General features: G+C 43.3%; 1 protein-coding gene across 1 annotated transcript in view; it reads left to right on the forward strand.

Annotated features, from left to right (window-relative positions):
* The window catches only part of prlra (prolactin receptor a), a 39,417-nt gene extending 13,137 nt beyond the window's left edge, over positions 1–26,280 (forward strand). Inside the window, exons 2-9 of the mRNA XM_041885378.2 lie at positions 15,432–15,529; positions 17,825–17,957; positions 18,472–18,641; positions 18,832–18,998; positions 22,606–22,747; positions 23,020–23,116; positions 23,278–23,347; positions 23,434–26,280. Of these exons, the coding sequence (XP_041741312.2) occupies positions 15,460–15,529; positions 17,825–17,957; positions 18,472–18,641; positions 18,832–18,998; positions 22,606–22,747; positions 23,020–23,116; positions 23,278–23,347; positions 23,434–24,492 (1,908 nt within the window). The 5' untranslated portion in view covers positions 15,432–15,459 and the 3' untranslated portion in view covers positions 24,493–26,280. The remainder of the gene's footprint in view (positions 1–15,431; positions 15,530–17,824; positions 17,958–18,471; positions 18,642–18,831; positions 18,999–22,605; positions 22,748–23,019; positions 23,117–23,277; positions 23,348–23,433) is intronic.
* Positions 26,281–26,651: the final 371 nt, after the last annotated feature.

A 26,651-nucleotide genomic window follows, 5' to 3' on the forward strand; every position in this document is an offset into this window, starting at 1 on the left:
CAGTTCAGGGATGTCTCTTCCACATCCAAAATCATAATTCTCACTCGCTCAGATAACTTTTCCCCAGCCTTACTGTAGTCCACGTTGCAGCTAGTGGCCAACCCAGCAAAAAGTCCTTCCAAATGTCTCTCACGTATTTCCACAGGTGCATATATCCAAAGGTGAGTATTTCCCAAAGGTAAGTATCTCCAAATCCTTATATTCCTCATGGAAGTGGACGTGCAGCACTCTTGTCCTCCAGAGAGCCCAGGTTGGAGACTGTGTCTCTTCCCTTCCCAAACCTTCAGCTCATCAGCTCCTCATTTGTTTCAGCTGCGTGGGAAGATTGGCCATAGAGGGTGGAGTTCCCGACCATACCAGCAGATGGAGCCATAGCTGTCTGGGTTTGCAGCCACCTCAGGGGATGTAACGTCCCTCCAGGACACAGCCTCTCGTGACATCACACATCCCCCTCCTCGGGACCGACGTCCTCGTCGGGTAAAGGCAGCGAAGAAGGCATCACGCCGGGAGAGGGCGTCCGCATTGCCGTGGTGCTTGCCAGACTGCTCTCTCTTCAACTCCTCCAACTCTAGGACCAGGGACTCAGCCTCCTGTTGTCTCTCCTTGAGTTTCTTACTGAACGCATCAGCCTTGGTTTTAACAGAGTTTAGCTTCTGTTGAGCAGCTTTCAGTGCCTTCTCTCTCTCTGCCTCCGCATTCTTCATCTTGTTCTCCAACACCTTGTACTTCTCCTCTGCCTTCTTCTGGACCTCCTTACTACTGCGCAGGGTCTCCTCACACTCCTCGATGGTCCTGCGCAGCCTCTCCAGCTCCTCCTGTTGCTTAGGAAGGAGCTCTGTTGGGAGTTTAGCCTGGAGGATATCTAACTCTTCTGTCTTCATGTCTAACTGTTGCTTTAACAAACGATACCTCTCAGCGGTCCCCTTCAGACCAGACAGTTCTTTGTCCAGATTCTGTAGCTCCGTCTCTGTGTCGGTCTGGGCACCTGCCATCCCTATCAGAGCCCGGGCGGGAGTGAGTAACTCGGAGGATTGCACCGGAGCCTTCCCAGGATGAGTCTTGCCTCTCCGTTTCCGAGGTACTCGGGTTATCCTCTCCTGAGACTCTCTCCAGAGTGGGTAAAAGGCTGGGCAGTCTCGTCCAATTAGGACAGGGACGGGGAGGGAATCAACCACCCCCGCCGTCGTGTGTATGGTTCCCCGTGTGCTGGTCATTGTAAGTTCAGTAATGGGGTATTCTCTGGTGTCCCCATGGACACAGGAAACTGGGAGGACTTTCCCCGGGGTCAGACACGTTGGGCCCACCAAATCCTTACGCACCAGGGTGGCCCGGCTACCAGAATCCAGTAAGGCCTCCACATCATGGTGATTCACAGTTACCGGGCAGGTGGGGGGGGTCGATCTGGGCCGCCATCTACGACTCCCAAGAGCGAGGCAAAACGGTGTGTGGGTGCTGAGCTGGAGGACTCCGCAGTGGGCATAGGTTCATCGGCTGGTTTCCCACACTGCCAGGAGATATGTCCCATCTCCCCACACCGGTAACACTGTCGAGTTTCCCCCTCCTGGTGTACTCTTCTTGGACCCGCCTGGTTTCTGGCTCCCCCTGGAGCCGGGATAAGTCCTGGCGTGGCTGGGTTCGAGACCTTGGGGTCCTTTGGACGGGTTCTTCCCATTTGTGGTGGGGCCGCACTCCTGGGGTCTTTTTGGGAAGCATTCAGCATCTCCGCTGTGGCCTGGTACTTTTCCACAGCTTCCACGGTCAGATCAGCCGTGGTCAAGGCCTGTTGACTGATGAACCGTTTTGCCTCATAAGGCAGGGCGCGTAGGTAACGATCCACCACAACGGCCTCCACCACCGCCGCTGCTGTATTCCTCTGCGGATCAAGCCATTTCCTTGCGATTCGGACAAGTTCATGCATCTGCGCCCGAGGAGGTTGGTCTGGTTGGAAGGTCCAGCTGTGAAAGCGCTGGGCCATACCAAACTTTGTGAGTCCATATCTGCTGAGGATCTCAGACTTCAGGGCATCATAGTCAGTAACCTGGTCAGGGCCCAGGTCCCGGACAGCATTCAGCGATTCCCCGGTTAGAAAGGGGGCTAACAGACCAACCCACTGTTGCTTGGGCCAGGCTTCCCTAGTGGCCGTGGCCTCAAATGCATGCAGGTATGCCTCAATGTCATCGGTAGCTCCCATCTTAGATATAAAGTCACTTGCCTTTATTGGGCGGGTATTTTGGACAACCATCTGTCTCTGCAACTGCAATTCCTCTGCCTTCAGAAGGTTGGCTTTCTTTTGCTCCTCCAAGAGAGCCACGTTTGCTTGCATCTGGGCTTGCTGGCCAGCCACAAGGGCTTTCAATATGTCCTCCATTTCAGTCGGGCGGGGAGCCTACGGCCAACTTGGAAAACTGGGTGATCAAACCTTCGGTATCCTCCTCTGACATGCACTATTAACGCTGAGCGTGCCCGTATTCTCCACCATCTGTGATGTCACGAGAGGCTACACAGCTTTCAGCGGGATTGCTCAAGTAGTGCAAGGAGACAAGGTTCAAACAAAACAAGGATTTTATTATAGGTCTTGGGAAATTAACGAAAATATAACAAAATTCTGTTCTCTTGTGGCTCTTTAAGGGTTAACAGTTCAGGGATGTCTCTTCCACATCCAAAATCATAATTCTCACTCGCTCAGATAACTTTTCCCCAGCCTTACTGTAGTCCACGTTGCAGCTAGTGGCCAACCCAGCAAAAAAGTCCTTCCAAATGTCTCTCACGTATTTCCACAGGTGCATATATCCAAAGGTGAGTATTTCCCAAAGGTAAGTATCTCCAAATCCTTATATTCCTCATGGAAGTGGACGTGCAGCACTCTTGTCCTCCAGAGAGCCCAGGTTGGAGACTGTGTCTCTTCCCTTCCCAAACCTTCAGCTCATCAGCTCCTCATTTGTTTCAGCTGCGTGGGAAGATTGGCCATAGAGGGGTGGAGTTCCCGACCATACCAGCAGATGGAGCCATAGCTGTCTGGGTTTGCAGCCACCTCAGGGGGATGTAACGTCCCTCCAGGACACAGCCTCTCGTGACATCACAATACACTACACACATCAATATACACATCAATATGCACATCAATATACACTACACACATCAATACACATCAACATACACATCAATATGCACTACACACATCAATATACATCAATATACACATCACTACACACATCAATATACATAAAATATACACATCAATCTGCACTACACAAATCAATATACACATCACTAGACACATCAATATTCACATTAATATACACATCAATATACACATCAATATACAGATTATTCCACATGTAAGGTGCAAAAAAACTAAAAGCAGATTAAGTAACTCAGTGGAGATCTCAGTGTAGACTGAAGGGATCTCCAGAGTTGGCCACCCCTGAGGCCAACCTGGTAGCTTGTATACGTCTGTGGGTTAATAATGAAGTAAGGTACGGTGGAAGTTTATGCAAGAGGGCTTTATAAACAAAAAGAGTGCAATGCATCAATCTTCGAGACTTCAAGGAGGGTCAGCCTACTTTCTGATAAAGAAAGCAGTGATGTGTCCTGAACCTGTCGCCCGTAATAAAGCCTACTGTGTCATGATAAACTGTGTCCACTGTCTTCAATGCAGTGGCAGCTGCATTCATATAATCCATTTCCCCGTAGTCTATAACCGGTATGAATGTTGACTGAATGATTTGTTTTCTGCTATTTAATGAAAGGCATGCCCTATTCTTATAAAGGAAGTCCATTTTAATTATCAACTTCTTAAGCCACAGCGCTCAAAAGCAGTGTACTATGTAGGGAATAGGTTGCCATTTGGGACGTAGTCCTGGTCATGAGAGATGTCACTCATCAGACACAAGGGACAGTTTGAAGACGCTCAACAACCTCTAGTGCCATTCAGAAGATGAAAAATATGGGTCGATTTATTTTACATTTATTTCAACAGGGAGTCCCATGAGACCAATGTCTGTTTCGCTAGGGAGCCCTGCTGTCCATCGGGTAGCTACAGAGCTTTCAGAAAGTATTCATAACCCTTTACTTATTCCGCATCTTCATTCAAAATGGATTAAATTGATTTTTTTCTCTCACCCATCTACACACAAAACCCCATAATGACAAAGTGAAAAATATTTTGCAAATGTATTGAAAATGAAACACAGAAATATTTAATTTACATGAGTATTCACACCCCTGAGTCAATACATGTTAGAATCACCTTTGGCAGCGATTACAGCTGTGAGTCTTTCTGGGTAAGTCTCTAAGAGCTTTGCACACCTGGATTGTACAATATTTGCATATTATTATTAAAATAATTATTCAAGCTCTGTCAAGTTGATTGTTGATTATTGCTAGACAGCCATTTTCAAGTCTTGCCATAGATGTTCAAGCCGAATTAAGTCAAAACTGTAACTAGGCCACTCAGGAACATTCGATGTCGTCTTGGTAAGCAACTCCAGTGTATGTTTGGCGTTGTGTTTCAGGTTATTGTCCTGCTGAAAGGTGAATTTGTCTCCCAGTATCTGTTGAAAAGCAGACTGAACCAGGTTTTCCTCTAGGATTTTGCCTGTGCTTAGCTCTATTCCGTTTCTTTTAATCCCAAAAAACCTCCCTTGCCGATGACACGCATACCCAGAACATGATGAATCCACCACCATGCTTGAAAATGTGAAGAGTGGTACTCAGTGGTGATGTGTTGTGTGAGATTTGCCCCAAACATAACGCTTTGTATTCAGGACATTACTTTAGTACCTTATTGCAAACAGGATGCATGTTTTGGAATATTTTTTATTCTGTACAGGCTTCCTTCTTTTCACTCTGTCATTTAGGTTAGTATTGTGGAGTAACTACAATGTTGTTGATCCATCCTCAGTTTTCTCCTATCACAGCCATTGAACTCTGTAACTGTTTTAAAGTCACCATTGGCCTCATGGTGAAATCCCTTAGCGATTTCCTTCCTCTCCGGCAACTGAGTTAGGAAGGATGCCTGTATCTTTGTAGTGACTGGGTGTATTGATACACCATCCAAAGTGTAATTCATAACTTCACCGTGCTCAAAGGGATATTCAATGTCTGTTGTTTTTTTTACCCATCTACCAATAGGTGCCCTTTGTGAGGAATTGGAAAACCTCCCTGGTGTGTGTTTGAAATTCACTGCTCGACTGAGGGACCTTACAGATAATTGTTTGTGTGTGGTACAGCGATGAGGTAGTCATTCAAAAATCATGTTAACCACTAAGCTGTCTTCATGCCCTGATGGCTTTCGGAACGTTGTTATTCAATTATTGCTCTCCTTTTCATTTTTCGAACACTATTATGGCACACAGAGTGTGACTTAAGCAAATTATTACTCCTGAACTTATTTAGGCTTGCGATAACTAAGGGTTTGAATACTTATTGACTCAAGGTATTTCAGCTTTTCATTTCTTATGAATCTGTAAACATTTCTAAAAACATAATTCCACTTTGACATTATGGGGTATTGTGTGTAGGCCAGTGACACAAAATCTCAATTTAATCTATTTTAAATTCAGGCTGTAACAGCCGAATGGGAGAAAAGTCAAGAGGTGTGATTACTTTCTGAAGGCACTGTACATCAATACTGAGGTTTGCCGACATACACTACTATAATGTGATGTGCAAAAATATGATATCCATGTCTTGCAGCACCTTGCTTTTTAATGGTATTCAGCGTCCCTCCCTGTGTGCCCTGTGTACCTACAGTAGGGGTAGCTTGGTGGTATGTTGCCCTGGAGGAAAATGTCAGCACAATCAAAAAACTTAGAATAACTAGAAATGGCAGTCATTTGGAAACACAGTAACCAGTCCAATCACAAACCAGGATGTTTATTAACCCAAAGACATTTTTCAATGGCAGTTATGTTAGGAAGAAGTGCTATCCTCTTGTGTTTGGTTCTAGAAATTGGTTTTGTGTGTGTGTGTGTGTGTGTGGGCATTCTCCTATGCCCCAGGATACTGCTCAGTGCACAACAGCCCAGTCCACATCCTGTATCAACAGAATCATGAGGAGGCTGGTCAGGCCGGTTTACACTTGACTGTTTAGGTCACATGACGGTCAAGGTTCTTCTGACAAGGCCTCAAAGTTTGTCAAGGTTAGTGTGTGTGTCTGTCTGTGTGTGTGTGTGTGTGTGTGTGTGTGTACGTTGTGTGTTTCATATAGAAAGATATCTAAACAACATCACACTTACAGTATCTAAAGACTACTTTGTTGAGCCATCTGTACCTACTGTACACTCTTAGAAAAAAAGGTGCTAGCTAGAACCTAAAAGGGTTCTTCGGCTGTGCCCATAGGAGAACCCTTTGAATAACCCTTTTTGGTTCCAGGCAGAACCCTTTTGAGTTCCACGTAGAAGCCTTTACACAGAGGGTTCTACATGGAACTCAAAAGAGTTCTACCTGGAACCAAAAAGGGTTCTCCTATAGGGACAGCTGAAGAACCCTTCTGGAACCCTTTTTTCTAAGAGTGTATATTGTGGCTTTTGTAGCACTCTCCAGTTGGTGTACTGATGTTTGACCACCAGGACTGGGCACAACGCAAGCCCCAGGTCAGGTTCTAATGACCTGCTATTCCACTCTGAAGGCGGCACCCACCCGAGCCATTCAAAACCCTACTAGCCTAGAGGAGTCACACCTGAGCCCCTTAATAATTAAATATCTCTAATCGTTATTCACCCAGGGAGCGTCAGGATACAGGCCTATCAGAAGAAGCCCTAGGATCTCCTTACGGCACAGTGTGTCAACTCAGGGCGCAATCTGATACCTCACACCTTCTGAAATTACAGTCTGTAACCTATTCTATTCTCTGAACAAGCATTGGGTGTTGGGAATCAACAACACACCAGACTACAATAACGTGCTCTGCTGTTCCCCTTTGGTCCAGACGGAAAGATCAAACATAGCCCTATTGATTGAGGAGCATTGTTTGATCTCTTCTTGTGATTGTAATACACCCCTATCCCACTGTTAGGAGGAATTAGAGAGAGAAAGGCAGAGGCTGTAGAATTCAGCGTAGGCTACCTCATTGGGCTTGAAAGTGCTCTGACTGTTCTGAGCTCCTTGTGAGTCACAAATGGTTGGTTGATCATAATCAGCCATTGTATCGCTGAAAGGGTGATGAAGAGTGTCCTTCCTCCACCATTATCTAGGAATAATTGTAATCATTCCCTCACATGAAGTATCACCCTATGGGGTTGCCATGGACACCACCTCTCTTAACTTCTAGGATGCCGTCTCGTCTTTAGACTCAGGGTTCTATGGTTGCTTTTATTCCAAAGAAAGTTTATTTATTTAATGCTTTTATTCCAAATAAAGTTTATTTATTTAATGCTTTTATTCCAAATAACGTTTATTTATTTAATGTTTTTATTCCAAAGAAAGTGTATTTATTTAATAGTTTTATTCCAAAGAACGTTTATTTATTTAATGCTTTTATTCCAAAGAAAGTTAATTTATTTAATGCTTTTATCCAAATAATATTAATTTATTTAATGCTTTTATTCCAACAGAAGTACAGGTCCAAGTACAGGGTTCTAAATGAGTAAGTGCAGTGCAGTGCAGGCAGATTGTAAAAATCATTATTACTTCTTCTTTTGGCAGGTTTACTGGTATCGGGGTGTAGATTTCCCATAAAGGCATGCATTTATTCATTTTAAAATCTAGTGTAACTACTAATGACCAAGAAATAAAATACAAGATATTAACCTAACCCATTGCTATCTAGCCTACTGACATAGCTATGGCCTATAGTTGAGATTTAATTTAGCCTTTCAATCACAATAAAGTATCCAGAGGGATAAACCAGCAAGGGATAGAAAAAGGGGAACCTGAGTGAGTAACAAATGTGAACCGTGAGAGCGAAGACGTTTAGGGTCACTATACAGACGTTGAATCAGTGTATGTTTATGAGCGTCCCTGTTTGTTTAGCTTCAGTCACTTTGCCAGCTTAGCGGGCTGCAGCTTAGTGATGCTCTGGTTATGTAAGATAGAGCTATATGCAGCCGGAGGACAATCCTCCCCTCCCTTCAACCGCCTCAACTCTAATCTGCCAATTATCAGATTAGGGTGACGTTGAAATCAAGGCACCATGGAGTAAATACCGCCGTCACTCTTGGTGTCAGAGGCCATGGAGGTTGCAAGGTAGCTAGATGGAGTAATACGGTAATGTAGTTAAATCAGTGTTACTTCATCGGCTTAGTGGAACTACCAGTTAGGCATGCAGAACATATTATCTCTGACTGGCTGCTATTAGTTAGTGATCCCTTCAGTTCAATAAGCTGATGAGTGTATTAGTGAAACATGTGAATGAAATGTGCTGAATCTATCTCTCCTGTCTCAGGCTATGTGTTTTATTTTATGTAAGTTTGCTACCTTTTGGAATAGGGAATAGGTGAACCAGAGTAATAACACCAACATCTGCACTGGGAGGAAGAAGGAGGGAACACTGCACTGGGAGGGAGGAGGAGGGAACACTGCACTGGGAGGGAGGAGGAGGGAACACTGCACTGGGAGGGAGGAGGAGGGAACACTGCACTGGGAGGGAGGAGGAGGGAACACTGCACTGGGAGGGAGGAGGAGGGAACACTGCACTGGGAGGGAGGAGGAGGGAACACTGCACTGGGAGGGAGGAGGAGGGAACACTGCACTGGGAGGGATCAGGAGGGAACACTGCACTGGGAGGGAGGAGGAGGGAACACTGCACTGGAAGGGAGGAGGAGGGAACTGCACTGGGAGGGGAGGAGGAGGGGAACACTGCACTGGGAAGGAGGAGGGAGGGAACACTGCACTGGGAAGGAGGAGGAGGGAACACTGCACTGGGAGGGAGGAGGAGGGAACACTGCACTGGGAGGGAGGAGGAGGGAACACTGCACTGGGAGGGAGGAGGAGGGAACACTGCACTGGGAGGGAGGAGGAGGGAACACTGCACTGGGAGGGATCAGGAGGGAACACTGCACTGGGAGGGATCAGGAGGAACACTGCACTGGGAGGGATCAGGAGGGAACACTGCACTGGGAGGGAGGAGGAGGGAACACTGCACTGGGAGGGAGGAGGAGGGAACACTGCACTGGGAGGGAGGAGGAGGGAACACTGCACTGGGAGGGATCAGGAGGAGGGAACACTGCACTGGGAGGGAGGAGGAGGGAACACTGCACTGGGAGGGATCAGGAGGAGGGAACACTGCACTGGGAAAGAGGAGGAGGGAACACTGCACTGGGAGGGAGGAGGAGGGAACACTGCACTGGGAGGGATCAGGAGGAGGGAACACTGCACTGGGAAGGAGGAGGAGGGAACACTGCACTGGGAGGGAGGAGGAGGGAACACTGCACTGGGAGGGAGGAGGAGGGAACACTGCACTGGGAGGGATCAGGAGGGAACACTGCACTGGGAGGGAGGAGGAGGGAACACTGCACTGGGAGGGATCAGGAGGGAACACTGCACTGGGAGGGATCAGGAGGGAACACTTCACTGGGAGGGAGGAGGAGGGAACACTGCACTGGGAGGGAGGAGGAGGGAACACTGCACTGGGAGGGAGGAGGAGGGAACACTACACTGGGAGGGAGGAGGAGGGAACACTGCACTGGAAGGGAGGAGGAGGGAACTGCACTGGGAGGGAGGAGGAGGGAACACTGCACTGGGAAGGAGGAGGAGGGAACACTGCACTGGGAAGGAGGAGGAGGGAACACTGCACTGGGAGGGAGGAGGAGGGAACACTGCACTGGGAGGGAGGAGGAGGGAACACTGCACTAGGAGGGAGGAGGAGGGAACACTGCACTGGGAGGGAGGAGGAGGGAACACTGCACTGGGAGGGATCAGGAGGGAACACTGCACTGGGAGGGAGGAGGAGGGAACACTGCACTGGGAGGGATCAGGAGGGAACACTGCACTGGGAGGGATCAGGAGGGAACACTGCACTGGGAGGGAGGAGGAGGGAACACTGCACTGGGAGGGATCAGGAGGGAACACTGCACTGGGAGGGAGGAGGAGGGAACACTGCACTGGGAGGGATGAGGAGGGAACACTGCACTGGGAGGGAGGAGGAGGGAACACTGCACTGGGAGGGAGGAGGAGGGAACACTGCACTGGGAGGGATCAGGAGGGAACACTGCACTGGGAAGGAGGAGGAGGGAACATTGCACTGGGAGGGAGGAGGAGGGAACACTGCACTGGGAGGGAGGAGGAGGGAACACTGCACTGGGAGGTAGGAGAAGTGAACACTGCACTGGGAGGGATCAGGAGGGAACACTGCACTGGGAGGGAGGAGGAGGGAACACAGATCACGATCCACAGTCCTGCAAATGGGAGTTGCAATGCAGTCCGATAGAGAAGCAGCAGTAGCAGTAGCTGCGTCCCATCTAACTGTGTTTCTCCTTGGTTAGGATGACACATAAGCTCTTAACGTTACACAATCAGATATGCTGTATATGCCAGCTGGAAAGAGGAGGAGCTTTGTTCATCTTTGCACACATGGGGGGAAAACAACATTATTTTTCTCCAGCTTTTCTGTCATGTTTACTATTCTCTGCAGACCTTAAATATATTTGTATATATCGTTTTATGTATGGTACTTAAAAATGCAATCGACTCATGACTACTTCACAGTAGCTAGGTTATGTGATGTTAGCTCTTTCTCAGGGTGTTTGATAAAATGCTGAGCTGGGATGAACCCTGAATTACTCAGTAATTAGACTTAATGCACAGCACACTCTTTGAGATTACACGTCTTTCAGCTTGCCTTGTACACAGATTACGTCATAGTGTAGAGAACACTGTCGTCAGAGTCTAATTGACCTTCTTAGTTATCCAATTAAACAGGACGTCAGCATGCAGAGGATCTAGTCCACTCTACAGAGAATACTGGGAGGAATAATACACCTGAAACTCTGTTGCTGAGGGAATATTTTTCCCTCAGCAGTTGCAGGTGTATTATTTATTATTTTCTATCAAAATAGCTTTTTTCCTTAGCTCAATATTATATTCTGATCTGATATGGATGTTCCCTTAGCTCAATATTATATTCTGATCTTAAATGGATGTTTCCTTAGCTCAATATTATATTCTGATCTGATATGGATGTTTCCTTAGCTCAATATTATATTCTGATCTGATATGGATGTTTCCTTAGCTCAATATTATATTCTGATCTGATATGGATGTTTCCTTAGCTCAATATTATATTCTGATCTTAAATGGATGTTTCCTTAGCTCAATATTATATTCTGATCTGATATGGATGTTTCCTTAGCTCAATATTATATTCTGATATTATATGGATGTTCCCTTAGCTCAATATTATATTCTGATCTGATATGGATGTTTCCTTAGCTCAATATTATATTCTGATCTTAAATGGATGTTTCCTTAGCTCAATATTATATTCTGATCTGATATGGATGTTTCCTTAGCTCAATATTATATTCTGATCTGATATGGATGTTTCCTTAGCTCAATATTATATTCTGATCTTAAATGGATGTTCACTTAGCTCAATATTATATTCTGATCTGATATGGATGTTTCCTTAGCTCAATATTATATTCTGATCTTATATGGATGTTTCCTTAGCTCAATATTATATTCTGATCTTATATGGATGTTTCCTTAGCTCAATATTATATTCTGATCTGATATGGATGTTCCCTTAGCTCAATATTATATTCTGATCTTAAATGGATGTTCCCTTAGCTCAATATTATATTCTGATCTTAAATGGATGTTTCCTTAGCTCAATATTATATTCTGATCTGATATGGATGTTTCCTTAGCTCAATATTATATTCTGATCTTAAATGGATGTTCCCTTAGCTCAATATTATATTCTGATCTGATATGGATGTTCCCTTAGCTCAATATTATATTTTGATATGATATGGATGTTCCCTTAGCTCAATATTATATTCTGATCTGATATGGATGTTTCCTTAGCTCAATATTATATTCTGATCTTATATGGATGTTTCCTTAGCTCAATATTATATTATATTCTGATCTGATATGGATGTTTCCTTAGCTCAATATTATATTCTGATCTGATATGGATGTTCACTTAGCTCAATATTATAATCTGATCTTATATGGATGTTTCCTTAGCTCAATATTATATTCTGATCTGATATGGATGTTTCCTTAGCTCAATATTATATTCTGATCTGATATGGATGTTCCTTAGCTCAATATTATATTCTGATCTGATATGGATGTTTCCTTAGCTCAATATTATATTCTGATCTTAAATGGATGTTTCCTTAGCTCAATATTATATTCTGATCTTATATGGATGTTTCCTTAGCTCAATATTATATTCTGATCTGATATGGATGTTTCCTTAGCTCAATATTATATTCTGATCTGATATGGATGTTCCCTTAGCTCAATATTATATTCTGATCTGATATGGATGTTCCCTTAGCTCAATATTATATTCTGATCTGATATGGATGTTCCCTTAGCTCAATATTATATTCTGATCTGATATGGATGTTCCCTTAGCTCAATATTATATTCTGATCTGATATGGATGTTCCCTTAGCTCAATATTATATTCTGATCTGATATGGATGTTCCCTTAGCTCAATATTATATTCTGATCTGATATGGATGTTCCCTTAGCTCAATATTATATTCTGATCTGATATGGATGTTTCCCTTAGCTCAATATTATATTCTGATCTTAAATGGATGTTCACTTAGCTCAATATTATATTCTGATCTGATATGGATGTTTCCTTAGCTCAATATTATATTCTGATCTTATATGGATGTTTCCTTAGCTCAATATTATATTCTGATCTTATATGGATGTTTCCTTAGCTCAATATTATATTCTGATCTGATATGGATGTTCCCTTAGCTCAATATTATATTCTGATCTTAAATGGATGTTCCCTTAGCTCAATATTATATTCTGATCTTAAATGGATGTTTCCTTAGCTCAATATTATATTCTGATCTGATATGGATGTTTCCTTAGCTCAATATTATATTCTGATCTTAAATGGATGTTCCCTTAGCTCAATATTATATTCTGATCTGATATGGATGTTCCCTTAGCTCAATATTATATTTTGATATGATATGGATGTTCCCTTAGCTCAATATTATATTCTGATCTGATATGGATGTTTCCTTAGCTCAATATTATATTCTGATCTTATATGGATGTTTCCTTAGCTCAATATTATATTATATTCTGATCTGATATGGATGTTTCCTTAGCTCAATATTATATTCTGATCTGATATGGATGTTCACTTAGCTCAATATTATAATCTGATCTTATATGGATGTTTCCTTAGCTCAATATTATATTCTGATCTGATATGGATGTTTCCTTAGCTCAATATTATATTCTGATCTGATATGGATGTTCCCTTAGCTCAATATTATATTCTGATCTGATATGGATGTTTCCTTAGCTCAATATTATATTCTGATCTTAAATGGATGTTTCCTTAGCTCAATATTATATTCTGATCTTATATGGATGTTTCCTTAGCTCAATATTATATTCTGATCTGATATGGATGTTTCCTTAGCTCAATATTATATTCTGATCTGATATGGATGTTCCCTTAGCTCAATATTATATTCTGATCTGATATGGATGTTCCCTTAGCTCAATATTATATTCTGATCTGATATGGATGTTCCCTTAGCTCAATATTATATTCTGATCTGATATGGATGTTCCCTTAGCTCAATATTATATTCTGATCTGATATGGATGTTCCCTTAGCTCAATATTATATTCTGATCTGATATGGATGTTTCCTTAGCTCAATATTATATTCTGATCTGATATGGATGTTCCCTTAGCTCAATATTATATTCTGATCTGATATGGATGTTTCCTTAGCTCAATATTATATTCTGATCTGATATGGATGTTTCCTTAGCTCAATATTATATTCTGATCTTATATGGATGTTCCCTTAGCTCAATATTATATTCTGATCTGATATGGATGTTTCCTTAGCTCAATATTATATTCTGATCTGATATGGATGTTCCCTTAGCTCTATATTCTGATCTGATATGGATGTTTCCTTAGCTCAATATTATATTCTGATCTTAAATGGATGTTTCCTTAGCTCAATATTATATTCTGATCTTAAATGGATGTTTCCTTAGCTCAATATTATATTCTGATCTTAAATGGATGTTCCCTTAGCTCAATATTATATTCTGATCTTAAATGGATGTTTCCTTAGCTCAATATTATATTCTGATCTGATATGGATGTTTCCTTAGCTAAATATTATATTCTGATCTTATATGGATGTTTCCTTAGCTCAATATTATATTCTGATCTTAAATGGATGTTCCCTTAGCTCAATATTATATTCTGATCTTAAATTGATGTTTCCTTAGCTCAATATTATATTCTGATCTTATATGGATGTTTCCTTAGCTCAATATTATATTCTGATCTTATATGGATGTTCACTTGAATGGTGGTAAACATCAAGACCACATTAATAAATATTTTAGAAGCATGACTATGGAAATTCAATGGGGCCATGCATGGATTAGAAACAGTCATTTAAATCACACACGTTGTGGTTAGAAGTTGAACTCAACCACCTGGACAAGGGTATGATGGTCAAACTGAAGCAAGTTGACACTGACGGCACTAACACTCGAGTCTAGAATGGCTGTCTTTCCAAATCTCATCTAGTTGAGGCTACGAATACGCTTACCTACAGTTTGCATTACTATTGGGCTCCCGAGTGGCGCAGCGGTCTAAGGCACTGCATCTCAGTGCTTGAGGCGTCACTACAGACCCCCTGGTTCGATTCCAGGCTGTGTCACAACCGGCCGTGACCGGGAGCCCCATAGGGCTGCGCACAATTGGCCCAGCGTCGTCCGGGTTTGGCCGGTGTAGGCCGTCGTTGAAAATAAGAATTTGTTCTTAACTGACTTTCCTGGTTAAATAAAGGTAAAATAAACACGGAGATGCCTGAAGATGGAGGTAGAGCTATTTTATGTAACAAGATAATAAGTCAATTAGTTAGAAACCATTGAGACATATTGACCTTTTTCATTATGTAACTGGTCAGATGGCTAGAATTTGTTTGGTCAATAAAATAAATACTCCTCCACTAACCACACACGTTGATACACTGCATTTAAAATCATTAAGGAGGATTACACAAAAAAACATATTTCCGTTGTGGTCTTCAGTCTGGCTGACCGGCATATACTGGTAGTAACCATGTTGTTTCCCCTAACATCAAGTCTTGTTTCTACTGATCACACAAGACAACCAGGGGTCCAATTAGATGATGTCACCTGTCTAGCATTCTGGTGTTCAGTGTTGAGACACCTGATAGGTTGATCCTTGGTCATGCTTCATGCTTGGTCTGTTTCTGTCTCTGTTTTCCCAGAATTCAAACTGACTTGCAGTGAGGAGGCATGATGTGGAGAGACGCGGGAGTCACACTGATACTGTCACTAATTCTGCCTGTGGTCGCTCAGGGAGCACGTAAGTCACAGACCACAAAGTGTGTGTGTGTGTGTGTGTGCATGTGTGTGTGTGCGTGCGTGTATGATACTGCCACTAATCTGCCTGTGGTCACTCGGAACATTTAAGTCAAAGACCACGGCCATGTAACCTCTGATTGGATTTGGATTGCACTGTCCGTATATAACTGGCTGAATTAAAGGGAGACTGGGTGTCCAGAATGATTAAGACTATGCATGGAGCATATCAACAGTGTCGGCTGAAGGCTTACTGTAGTTTCAGTACTACACCCATCACAGTAGACATTGGAAATACACTGCTACCATATCTAGATAACTTGTACTTTTTTGATGGACCCTAAACAGCCACAAGTAAAATAGATAATTTTGATATAGATCTATTATATATAGATCTATTATACAGTACCAGTCAAAAGTTTGGACACACCGATTCATTCAAGGGCTTTTCTTTATTTTTACTATTTTCTACATTGTAGAATAATAGTGAAGACATGAAAACTATGAAACAACACATATGGAGTCATGTAGTAACCAAAAAAGTGTTAAACAAATCAAAATATATTTTAAATTTGAGATTCTTCATAGGAGCCACCCTTTGCTTTGATGAAAGCTTTGCACACTCTTGGCTTTCTCTCAACCACCATCATGAGGTAGTCACCTGGAATGCATTTCAATTAACAGGTGTGCCTTCTTAAAAGTTAATTTGTGGAATTTATTTCCTTCTTAATCTGTTTGAGCCAATCAGTTGTGTTGTGACAAGGTAGGGGTGGTATACAGAAGATAGCCCTATTTGGTAAAATACCAAATCCATATTATGGCAAGAACAGCTCAAATAAGCAAAGAGAAACGACAGTCCATCATTACTTTAAGACATGAAGGTCAGTCAATACGGAACATTTCAAGAACTTTGAAAGTTTCTTCAAGTGCAGTCGCAAAAACCATCAGGTGCTATGATGAAACTGGCTCTCATGAGGACCGCCACAGGAATGGAAGACCCAGAGTTACCTCTGCTGCAGAGGATAAGTTCATTCGAGTTAACCGCACCTCAGATTGCAGCCCAAATAAATGCTTCACAGAGTTCAAGTAACAGACACTCTCAAAATCAACTGTTCAGAGGAGACTGCGTGAATCAGGCCTTTTGCTGCAAAGAAACCACTACAAAAGGACACCAATAATAAAAAGAGACTTGCTTGGGCCAAGAAACACGAGCAATGGACATCAGACCGGTGGAAATCTGTCCTTTGGTCTGATGAGTCCAAATTTGAGATTTTTGGTTCCAACCACCATGTCTTTGTGAGTCGCAGAGTAGGTGAACGGATGATATCCACATATGTGGTTCCCACTGTGAAGTATGGAGGAGGAGGTGTGATGGTGTGGGGGTGCTTTGCTGGTGACACTGTCTGTGATTTATTTAGAATTCAAGGCACACTTAACCAGCATGGCTACCACAGCATTCTGCAGCAATACGCAAACCATCTGGTTTGCGCTTAGTGGGACTATCATTTGTTTTTCAACAGGACAATGACCCAATAAACCTCCAGGCTGTATAAGGGCTAGTATGGAGTGCTGCATCAGGTGACCTGGCCTCCGTAATCACCCGACCTCAACCCAATTGAGATGGTTTGGGATGAGTTGGACCACAGAGTGAAGGAAAAGCAGCCAACAAGTGCTCAACATAATTGGGAACTCCTTCAAGACAGTTGGAAAAGCATTCCAGGTGAAGCTGGTTGAGAGAATGCCAAGAGTGTGCAAAGCTGTCATCAAGGCAAAGGGTGGCTACTTTGAAGAATCTAAAATCTAAAATATATTTTGATTTGTTTAACACTTTTTTGGTTACTAAATGATTCCATATGTATTATTTCATAGTTTTGATGTCTTCACTATTATTCTACAATGTAAAAAATAGTAAAAATACAGAAAAACCCTTGAATGAGTAGGTGTGTCCAAACTTTTGACTGGTAGTGTATATGCTGTAGATATATTATATATAGATATATTTTGACCTCAATGGGAAAACTTGGTCAAACAAAGGTCAAATGAAATATAAAAGAAATAAGGAAATAGCTGGTCTAACTGTCAAAGGTGTTGTGTGTTGTCCCACAGGTGTTGTGTGTTGTCCCACAGGTGTTGTGTGTTGTCCCACAGGTGTTGTGTGTTGTCCCACAGGTGTTGTGTGTTGTCCCACAGGTGTTGTGTGTTGTCTCACATGTGTTGTGTGTTGTCTCACATGTGTTGTGTGTTGTGCTGCCTTCTGTGCCTGTTGTCTGACCTGGTCTACCGGTTGTCTATCCTTCAGGCCACACCCCCCCAGGAAAGCCCAAGCTGACCAGCTGCAGGTCCCCAGATAAGGAGACCTTCACCTGCTGGTGGGAGGCAGGCTCTGATGGGGGGCGACCCACCACCTACTCCCTCTTCTACCACAAAGAGAAGTGAGTGGTAATACATGCCCACTGGCAAGTAGGTGGACACCCATGAAGCAACCCCCCCCATGCCCGCATTACCCCCTATCACATGCCCACTGGAGGCGGACTCCACCAAAGCAACCCCCCATGCCCGCATTACCCCCTATCACATGCTCACTCATAAACACCATTGGTCACTTGTCTTGGACACATCTACACACGCAGGCTTAGGTACAAACACACTGATGTTTTTCAGGAATTGTTTATGTACACACAAAGGCAAAGGATGTTGACTTGTTTTTTTCACTGTCGTGGAAATAGCTAGACTGAAAAACCATAACAATGCCTCCACACGAACACTTATTCCCCCTCCTGTCCAGACACGTTGTTCCTCACTTATGTCACATTGTCATCTCTGTGTCATCTCTCTTTGTCCAGCTCTGACACGGTCTATGAGAGTCCAGACTACTTCACTGTCTGTCTCTCTGTCTCTAACTGGAACTAACTGTCTCTTTCTGTCCCTCTCTCTGTCCCTCTCCAGCTCTGAAACAGTCTATGAGTGTCCAGACTACCATACAGCGGGGGCCAACTCCTGTTTCTTCAACAAGAATGAAACATCCATCTGGATCAACTACAACATCACTGTAGTGGCCACCAACGCCCTCGGCAGCAACTTCTCTGACCCTGTGGACGTAGACGTGGTCTATATAGGTAAGAAACTTGACCCTGTGGACGTAGACGTGGTCTATAGAGGTAAGAAACTTGACCCTGTAGACGTGGTCTATAGAGGTAAGAAACTTGACCCCGTAGACGTAGACGTGGTCTATAGAGGTCAGAAACTTGACCCCGTGGACGTAGACATGGTCATTGACATTAGTATCCGTCTGTCCCCCCTCTTCAGTCCAGCCACACACACCAGAGAACGTGACGGTGGGGGTGTTGGAGGACGAAGATGGTCCTTTCCTCAGGGTGTCATGGGAGCCGCCCCGTAAGGCTGACACACGTTCCGGCTGGATCACCCTTATCTATGAGCTCAGGGTCAAACTGGAGGAGGCAGAGGAGTGGGAGGTACGTAAACACAATTAGAATGTTTGCCACATCAACCACACACTAGAACATTCAGAACGTTCACAATGGCAACCACAATCAGGGAGTGATGCCTTTGCAGCTACACTGAAGAAGAGGAAGTGATGTGATTAGAAAGGATTCATTGGGAGCAGACAGTTTGTAACCTCTAGGGCAGTGATCCTCAATCCTGCAGTGATCCTCAATCCTGCTCTGTACCAGCATGTGCCCAGCAGTGAACCACTTGACTCGCTAATCAAGGTGTTGAAAATCAGTTGAGGCCAGTGTGATGAAGGCATTAAGCTCAGCTGGGATAAAAACCTGGGGTATACTGCAGGTCTCTAGGAGCAGAGTTGGGGATCACCGTTATCTAAGCTATACAGTGAGGGAAAAAAGTATTTGATCCCCTGCTGATTTTGTAAGTTTGCCCACTGACAAAGAAATTATCAGTCTATAATTTTAATGGTAGGTTTATTTGAACAGTGAGAGACAGAATAACAACAACAAAAATCCAGAAAAACGCATGTCAACAATGTTATAAATTGATTTGCATTTTAATGAGGGAAATAAGTATTTGACCCCCTCTCAATCAGAAAGATTTCTGGCTCCCAGGTGTCTTTTATACAGGTAAAAAACTGAGATTAGGAGCACACTCTTAAAGGGAGTGCTCCTAATCTCAGCTTGTTACCTGTACAGAAGAGACCTGTCCACAGAAGCAATCAATCAATCAGATTCCAAACTCTCCACCATGGCCAAGACCAAAGAGCTCTCCAAGGATGTCAGGGACAAGATTGTAGACCTACACAAGGCTGGAATGGGCTACAAGACCATCGCCAAGCAGCTTGGTGAGAAGGTGACAACAGTTGGTGCGATTATCCGCAAATGGAAGAAACACAAAAGAACTGTCAATCTCCCTCGGCCTGGGGCTCCATGCAAGATCTCACCTCGTGGAGTTGCAATGATCATGAGAACGGTGAGGAATCAGCCCAAAACTACACGGGAGGATCTTTTCAATGATCTCAAGGCAGCTGGGACCATAGTCACCAAGAAAACAATTGGTAACACTACGCCGTGAAGGACTGAAATCCTGCAGCGCCCGCAAGGTCTCCCTGCTCAAGAAAGCACATATACAGGGCCGTCTGAAGTTTGCCAATGAACATCTGAATGATTCAGAGGAGAACTGGGTGAAAGTGTTGTGGTCAGATGAGACCAAAACCGAGCTCTTTGGCATCAACTCAACTCGCCGTGTTTGGAGGAGGAGGAATGCTGCCTATGACCCCAAGAACACCATCCCCACCGTCAAACATGGAGGTGGAAACATTATGCTTTGGGGGTGTTTTTCTGCTAAGGTGACAGGACAACTTCACCGCATCAAAGGGACGATGGACGGGGCCATGTACCGTCAAATCTTGGGTGAGAGCCGGGGCATTGAAAATGGGTTGTGGATGGGTATTCCAGCATGACAATGACCCAAAACACACGGCCAAGGCAACAAAGGAGTGGTTCAAGAAGAAGCACATTAAAGTCCTGGAGTGGCCTAGCCAGTCTCCAGACCTTAATCCCATAGAAAATCTGTGGAGGGAGCTGAAGGTTCGAGTTGCCAAACGTCAGCCTCAAAACCTTAATGACTTGGAGAAGATCTGCAAAGAGGAGTGGGACAAAATCCCTCCTGAGATGTGTGCAAACCTGGTGGCCAACTACAAGAAACGTCTGACCTCTGTGATTGCCAACAAGGGTTTTGCCACCAAGTACTGTTTTGCAGAGTGGTCAAATACTTATTTCCCTCATTAAAATGCAAATCCATTTATAACAGTTTTGACATGCGTTTTCTGGATTTTTCTGTTTGTTATTCTGTCTCTCACTGTTAAAATAAAGCTACCATTAAAATTATAGACTGATCATGTCTTTGTCAGTGGTCAAACGTACAAAATCAGCAGGGGATCAAATACATCCACAATGCTTTAGGCTAGAAACAAGCAGTAAAATGCCAGAGGAAGACTCAACACTGATGCACGAGTGAATTTATTTTCCATATCCATGATTATTATTGCTTTTATTATTATCATCATTAAATAGCCTAAACAATGTCAAGAGTCTTGTTAAACTATGTATAATTACAGGACATTTGGTCGTAAAAGGGGGGCCCTGGGGAAAAAAGGTTGGGAACCCCTGATCTACACATAGGGAGCAGTTAGCCCTTTTAGCCACAACCCAGTCATCTGCCCTACAGCAGTGGTGTAAAGTACTTAAGTAAAATTACTTTAAAGTACTACTTAAGTCGTTTTTTGGGGTATCTGTACTTTACTTTACTATTTGTATTTTTTGACAACTTTTACTTTTACTTCACTACATTCCTGAAGAAAAGATTGTACTTTTTACTCCATACATTTTCCCTGACAACCCAAAAGTATTCGTTACATTTTGAATGTTTAGCAGGACAGGAAAATGGTCCAATTCACGCCCTTATCAAGAGAACACGTGGTCAGCCCTACTGCCTCTGGTCTGGTGGACTCACTAAACACAAATGCATCTTTTGTAAATAATGTCTGAGTGTTGGCTATCTGAAATGTTAAAAAACAAGACAATTGTGCCGTCTGCTTTGCTAAATAATAGGAATTTTAAATGATTTATACTTTTACTTTTGATACTTAAGTATATTTAAAATCAAATACTTTTAGACTTTTACTCAAGTAGTATTTTACTGGCTGATTTTCACTTTTACTTGAGTAACTTTCTATTAAGGTATCTATACTTTTACTCAAGTATGACAATTGGGTACTTGTTCCACCACTCTCCTACTGTCACGAGAATTTATATCTCTAATTAATCAAACTTAATGCTTTGAATAATTCCCAGAGGGTGTAAGGCTCTGGTTTAATCATGAATTAAACGAAGGTCCGCAACCAACAAGAATGATCTGTATGTTTTAATCATGGAGAGCTCTGCCACCAAAAAATACATATACAGCCTTTATACCCCCTGACACACAAAGGCACTTTGCTCCGCCCACCTTTTAACAGCTTCTCAGTCCCCTTCACCCTGGAATGTTTAGTCCCGCCCCCCTCTGTTAGTGGGTTGACACTACATTATAACTCTTAACACCGTTCACACATTTATACTGTATTTGGGGTGAAATCCTTTAGTCATTATTCTTAAAATACAAATTAATCTATCACCTACAGCTACAATGCTTGACTGGCCAATGTCTTTATCACGGGGCCTGTTAAATAATGATTAGATATACTTCCCTGGTTTAAGATTGGTAATTATTGCTGAGTTATATGAATAATCAACCAGTTAGACAAAACACAAGCCTTCAAGGATCGTTCGGAGAAGGTTCATGGAAACTTTTCAAAGCCAGACGATCAAAGTCATCATTAACTATGTTACCCATATATCATTACTCAGAAAAGGGTCAGGCCTGTATCTTGTGGCCAAGGTCGAGGGTTGAATTCCAACAGGGATCACTTATACACACTAGAAAAGTATGCATGCACTGCTATTGAAAAAAAAGTGCATGTTTATAAAAAAGTACTCATGAAAGCATCATATCAATGCCCTTGTGGTTATTTACAATCTCTAATATTATCTTTTGTCTTTTCCCTAACAGGAGCACCGCGCGGGTCAGCAGAAAATGTTCAACATCTTCAGCCTGCACTCTGGTGGCGTCTACATGGTCCAGGTCCGCTGCAAACCAGACCACGGCTTCTGGAGCGAGTGGAGCGCCGCCAGCTATGTCAAAGTCCCAGACTGTAAGTCTTCATCAGTACAGACAATGACCCCGTAGACGTAGATGTAGAAGTGGGCAACAACGCCTCTATTGTTGTTATAGTGTTAAATAATGGACAGACAGCACATCAGTCACTAATGTGCTGTGCTGCTTCCAGCCTCTTGGGGGAGTATGTGGTGTCTGTACATTATTTAAAACTACACAGACAGCAAAAACACAGACAGCAAAAACACACATTTCTGTTACCCAAAAAAAAAGTTGTATTCTAATGTTATTCTCTTGTTGTGTTGACAGATATCCCCCGGGAACGATCCATGTGGATCCTGATAGCAGTCTTCTCTGCCTTCATCTTCCTGATTCTCACATGGATTATCACCATGAACAGAACCAGGTAAGAAGGACCTTCTGAAGTCACAGTCATGAGATTAGATTAGATTAGTCAATGAAGAAGCTGATTGCATAGCAACAGTACTCTCTGTTCTACTAAAGTGTCCTTGTTTGGTGATTTTCATGAACAGCTCACTCACTCAGTCACTCTCTCTTTCCCTCTAGTGTGAAGCACTGTCTACTACCTCCAGTTCCTGGACCTAAAATAAAAGGATTTGATAAACAGCTTCTCAAGGTAAAGTGATTTCATTAGTTCCCTCAACGTCTCAATATTTTCGCAATGTTTTCGCAATGTTTTCTCAATGTTTGCTCTGTCTACAGAATGGGAAGTCAGAAGAGGTGTTCAACGCCTTGGTAGTCCAAAGTTTCCCTCCGAGGTCTACTGACTACGAAGATCTGCTGGTGGAATACCTGGAGGTTTACGTCAACGAGAAACAGGAACTGATGCTGGAGGGGAAAGACCTCCAAGATGTCGGTTGCCTCAAGTCCAAGAACCAGTCGGACAGCGACTCAGGCCGGGGCAGCTGTGACAGTCACACCTTGCTGATGGAGAAGTGTGGAGGTGTGGAGTCCAAGGAGGAGTCGAGCTACGAGGAACCCGAGCTACTGCAGGGCCAGGCGGGGTCTTGGGAGAGGCTGGAGAGGGGAGACAGCCAGGAGGTGGACAGCCCAAATTCATCAAATGGGAGGGTCAAGACCTGGCCGTCAGTCTTCTCCCCGTCGATCCATGGATCCTCCGACAACCACCACTATGGTACACTTGAGATGCCCAAGCAGCACAGCACAAGTGAGACAACATACAGCATCCCAGATCATCTCTTCCCCACATCCACCTCCTCTTCCCACCACCACCCAGAGTACAGCCTGGGAGAGTACAGCGAGTACCGTCTCAGCAGATCCCCGTCCGCTGGAGCCGCTTCCCACTGGGAAGCCCAGCACCTCCAGGCCCATATCAACTTCAACATCCACAATCAGGAGCACCAGAGAGAAGCCACGGTGCTTGGGCTGTCCCCGTCCCGGTCCATGGAGTACGTGGAGGTCCAGAAAGTGAACCAGGAGAACCAGCTGGTGCTGAAGCCCCTCTCCAGCCATAGCCGGGGCCCCTTCCAGGTGCAGTTCGGCGGGGCTGGGGTGGACTACAGTAAAGTCAACGGGGTGAACAATGACAACGTGCTCTTGCTGCAGAGGCAGAGGGAGATGGCTGAGGCTGAGCGGTACTGTGACTACCAGGAGAAGGAGGGGCGTTCGGCTGAGAGATGTCCCACACAGCAGCAGGGCAAGGCGGCCAAAGACGGGCCTGTAGCTACCCAGCTCCAGGAGAGCATGTGCCTGACCACCAGTGGCTATGTGGACACTGCCACTATGATGCCCACCTTCTAGAGGGTCTGAAAGACGGTCTGTGTGCTAAACTCCCTGCTCCTCCTGTAGTCGCGAGCTGGGTTGTGACGTCACACAGTTAGACAGTTTGCTATTGTCACTCTCCATTCTGTCAGTCTCCAGCTCAGCACAGGAGTTTTGTACATTGAGGAGGCCTGGATGGATAGTTCTCTGGAGGATAAAAACTATTCTCTCTGAGACTAAGCTAATCTCCCAAAAATGTACAAACACTTTGAGATAGTGAGGAGAGTTTCTGTCAGAGACGGGACCTAAACCCTTTTACTCCTTGGAGAGCATAGCTCACCCACAATCTGTTAAAGAACCAACTCTATATGTGTACTTCATGCAAGAACCGATGGAAAACAGCTTTATGCTTCAGAATCCACAGAATGAATAGCTATATATTTATTTTTTTAAATATGATTTTTAATGATGATAATGAATGTATTTGATCATAATGGTGTAAATTGAAGTGTATGCTAATTATTACTTATTTCAGCTCTGTTGTCTCTCTGTGTAATGCAAATTGCAACTCTACTGATTTCCAAAGGTACTACTGCACATTATTTCCTCAACGGACTTCCAAAGTATAATTTTCTGTATACAGTTGTTATGCGGGTGTATGTGAAATTATTCTTGTAGAACCAAAACTGGGGGAACCTCTAAATAAATTGTAATTTATTATTCTGACTTTTATAAATGTGTCTAGTCTATCTATAGTCTCAGAGATACTGTATCAGATCTCAGCTGATGATTCAGTTTCTGGTTTAGAAAACTATAGTTATATAAAAAGTTTTCTATAACTGTAAGTAAAATGTTGTTTTAAAGAAAAGAAGGAAGTACAAAGAAAAAAAGCACTACAGAAAGAAATACAGGGATATTTTTCATACAGAGTTTATTTTGGTGAAAGTACATACAGATTCTTTACTATATTGATTATTTGTTCAGTCAAGTATATTGATTTGTTCAATCTGTGAATTAAAATGCTGCTCATTAAAGATGAAATATAGATACATGATTATTTATTACTAATGATTTATTACTTATTCTAGATTATTCCCATTATTTTACTTCTAAATTAGCCTCGGAAGCTAATTTCTTGTTATCATGATACTCTTCCACATTTATTGTGAATTGTAAATGTTGCACAGTGGTCAGACAGCTAGTGATGGCTATTACGGTTTGTTAACAATTCTTTTATTGAACTGAAGGTACTCATGTAGAATTCCCCGCACCACAAATGTTGTCAAAGTAGCGATTTATACCTACAGATGTAGCGGTCTTTATATGTACCACAGAACCACCAAGAAATGAAGAGCAACACCACGGCTGTCTTTTATGTAGATCTACAATGATATTATGAAAAGACAGGACAGGAACACATCAGTCTCCAATGCACCATCTGACATGTTGTTCTATAGAGACATTTTTCTTATGTCTTCCACAAGATTGAATGAATAAACAGAGACGGTGTGGGCGTAGAGAGGAGGGGCTTGCAAGAGGATAGGTGTGCTAGCTGTTTTCAAAGTAAAAGCTGTGTGACTCTGACGTTACCTGACCACCGCTCCAATGCTTGGTGGCTTCACAGACAGGGAGCTTATATTAACCCCTAGAGTTGATGTCTGCGGCCCCGAGGAAATCTAATTAGCACAATAATAAAATCCCCATCAAAATCCGTCAGTTGAAGATGTATTATTTTGTATATATTTTTGCATTTTTCAATCCACTGCGTCCACAGATGTCGCCCTTCCGCATCTGCCGTGAAAGGAGACAGAGATAGACTGTGCTACCTTGTCCCAGACCGGCTGTTTTCAACTCTCTCTCTCTACCGCAACTGCTATTTCAACCTCTAAATGCCCGGCTATGAAAAGCCAAGTGACATTTACTCCTGATGTACTGACCTGTTGCAACCTCTACAACCACTGTGATTATTATTTGACCCTGCTGGTCATCTATGAACTTTTGAACATCTTGGAGAAAGATCTGGCCTTAATGGCCATGTACTGTTATAATCTCCACCCGGCACAGCCAGAACGGGAATCCCCTCAGAGCCTGGTTCCTCGCTAGGTTTCTTCCTAGGTTTCTGCCTTTCTAGGGAGTTTTTCCTAGCCACCGTGCTTCTACATCTGCATTGCTTGCTGTTTGGGGTTTTAGGCTGGGTT

This window comes from Coregonus clupeaformis, chromosome 9, assembly GCF_020615455.1.
Source record: "Coregonus clupeaformis isolate EN_2021a chromosome 9, ASM2061545v1, whole genome shotgun sequence".
Taxonomy (NCBI): domain Eukaryota; kingdom Metazoa; phylum Chordata; class Actinopteri; order Salmoniformes; family Salmonidae; genus Coregonus; species Coregonus clupeaformis.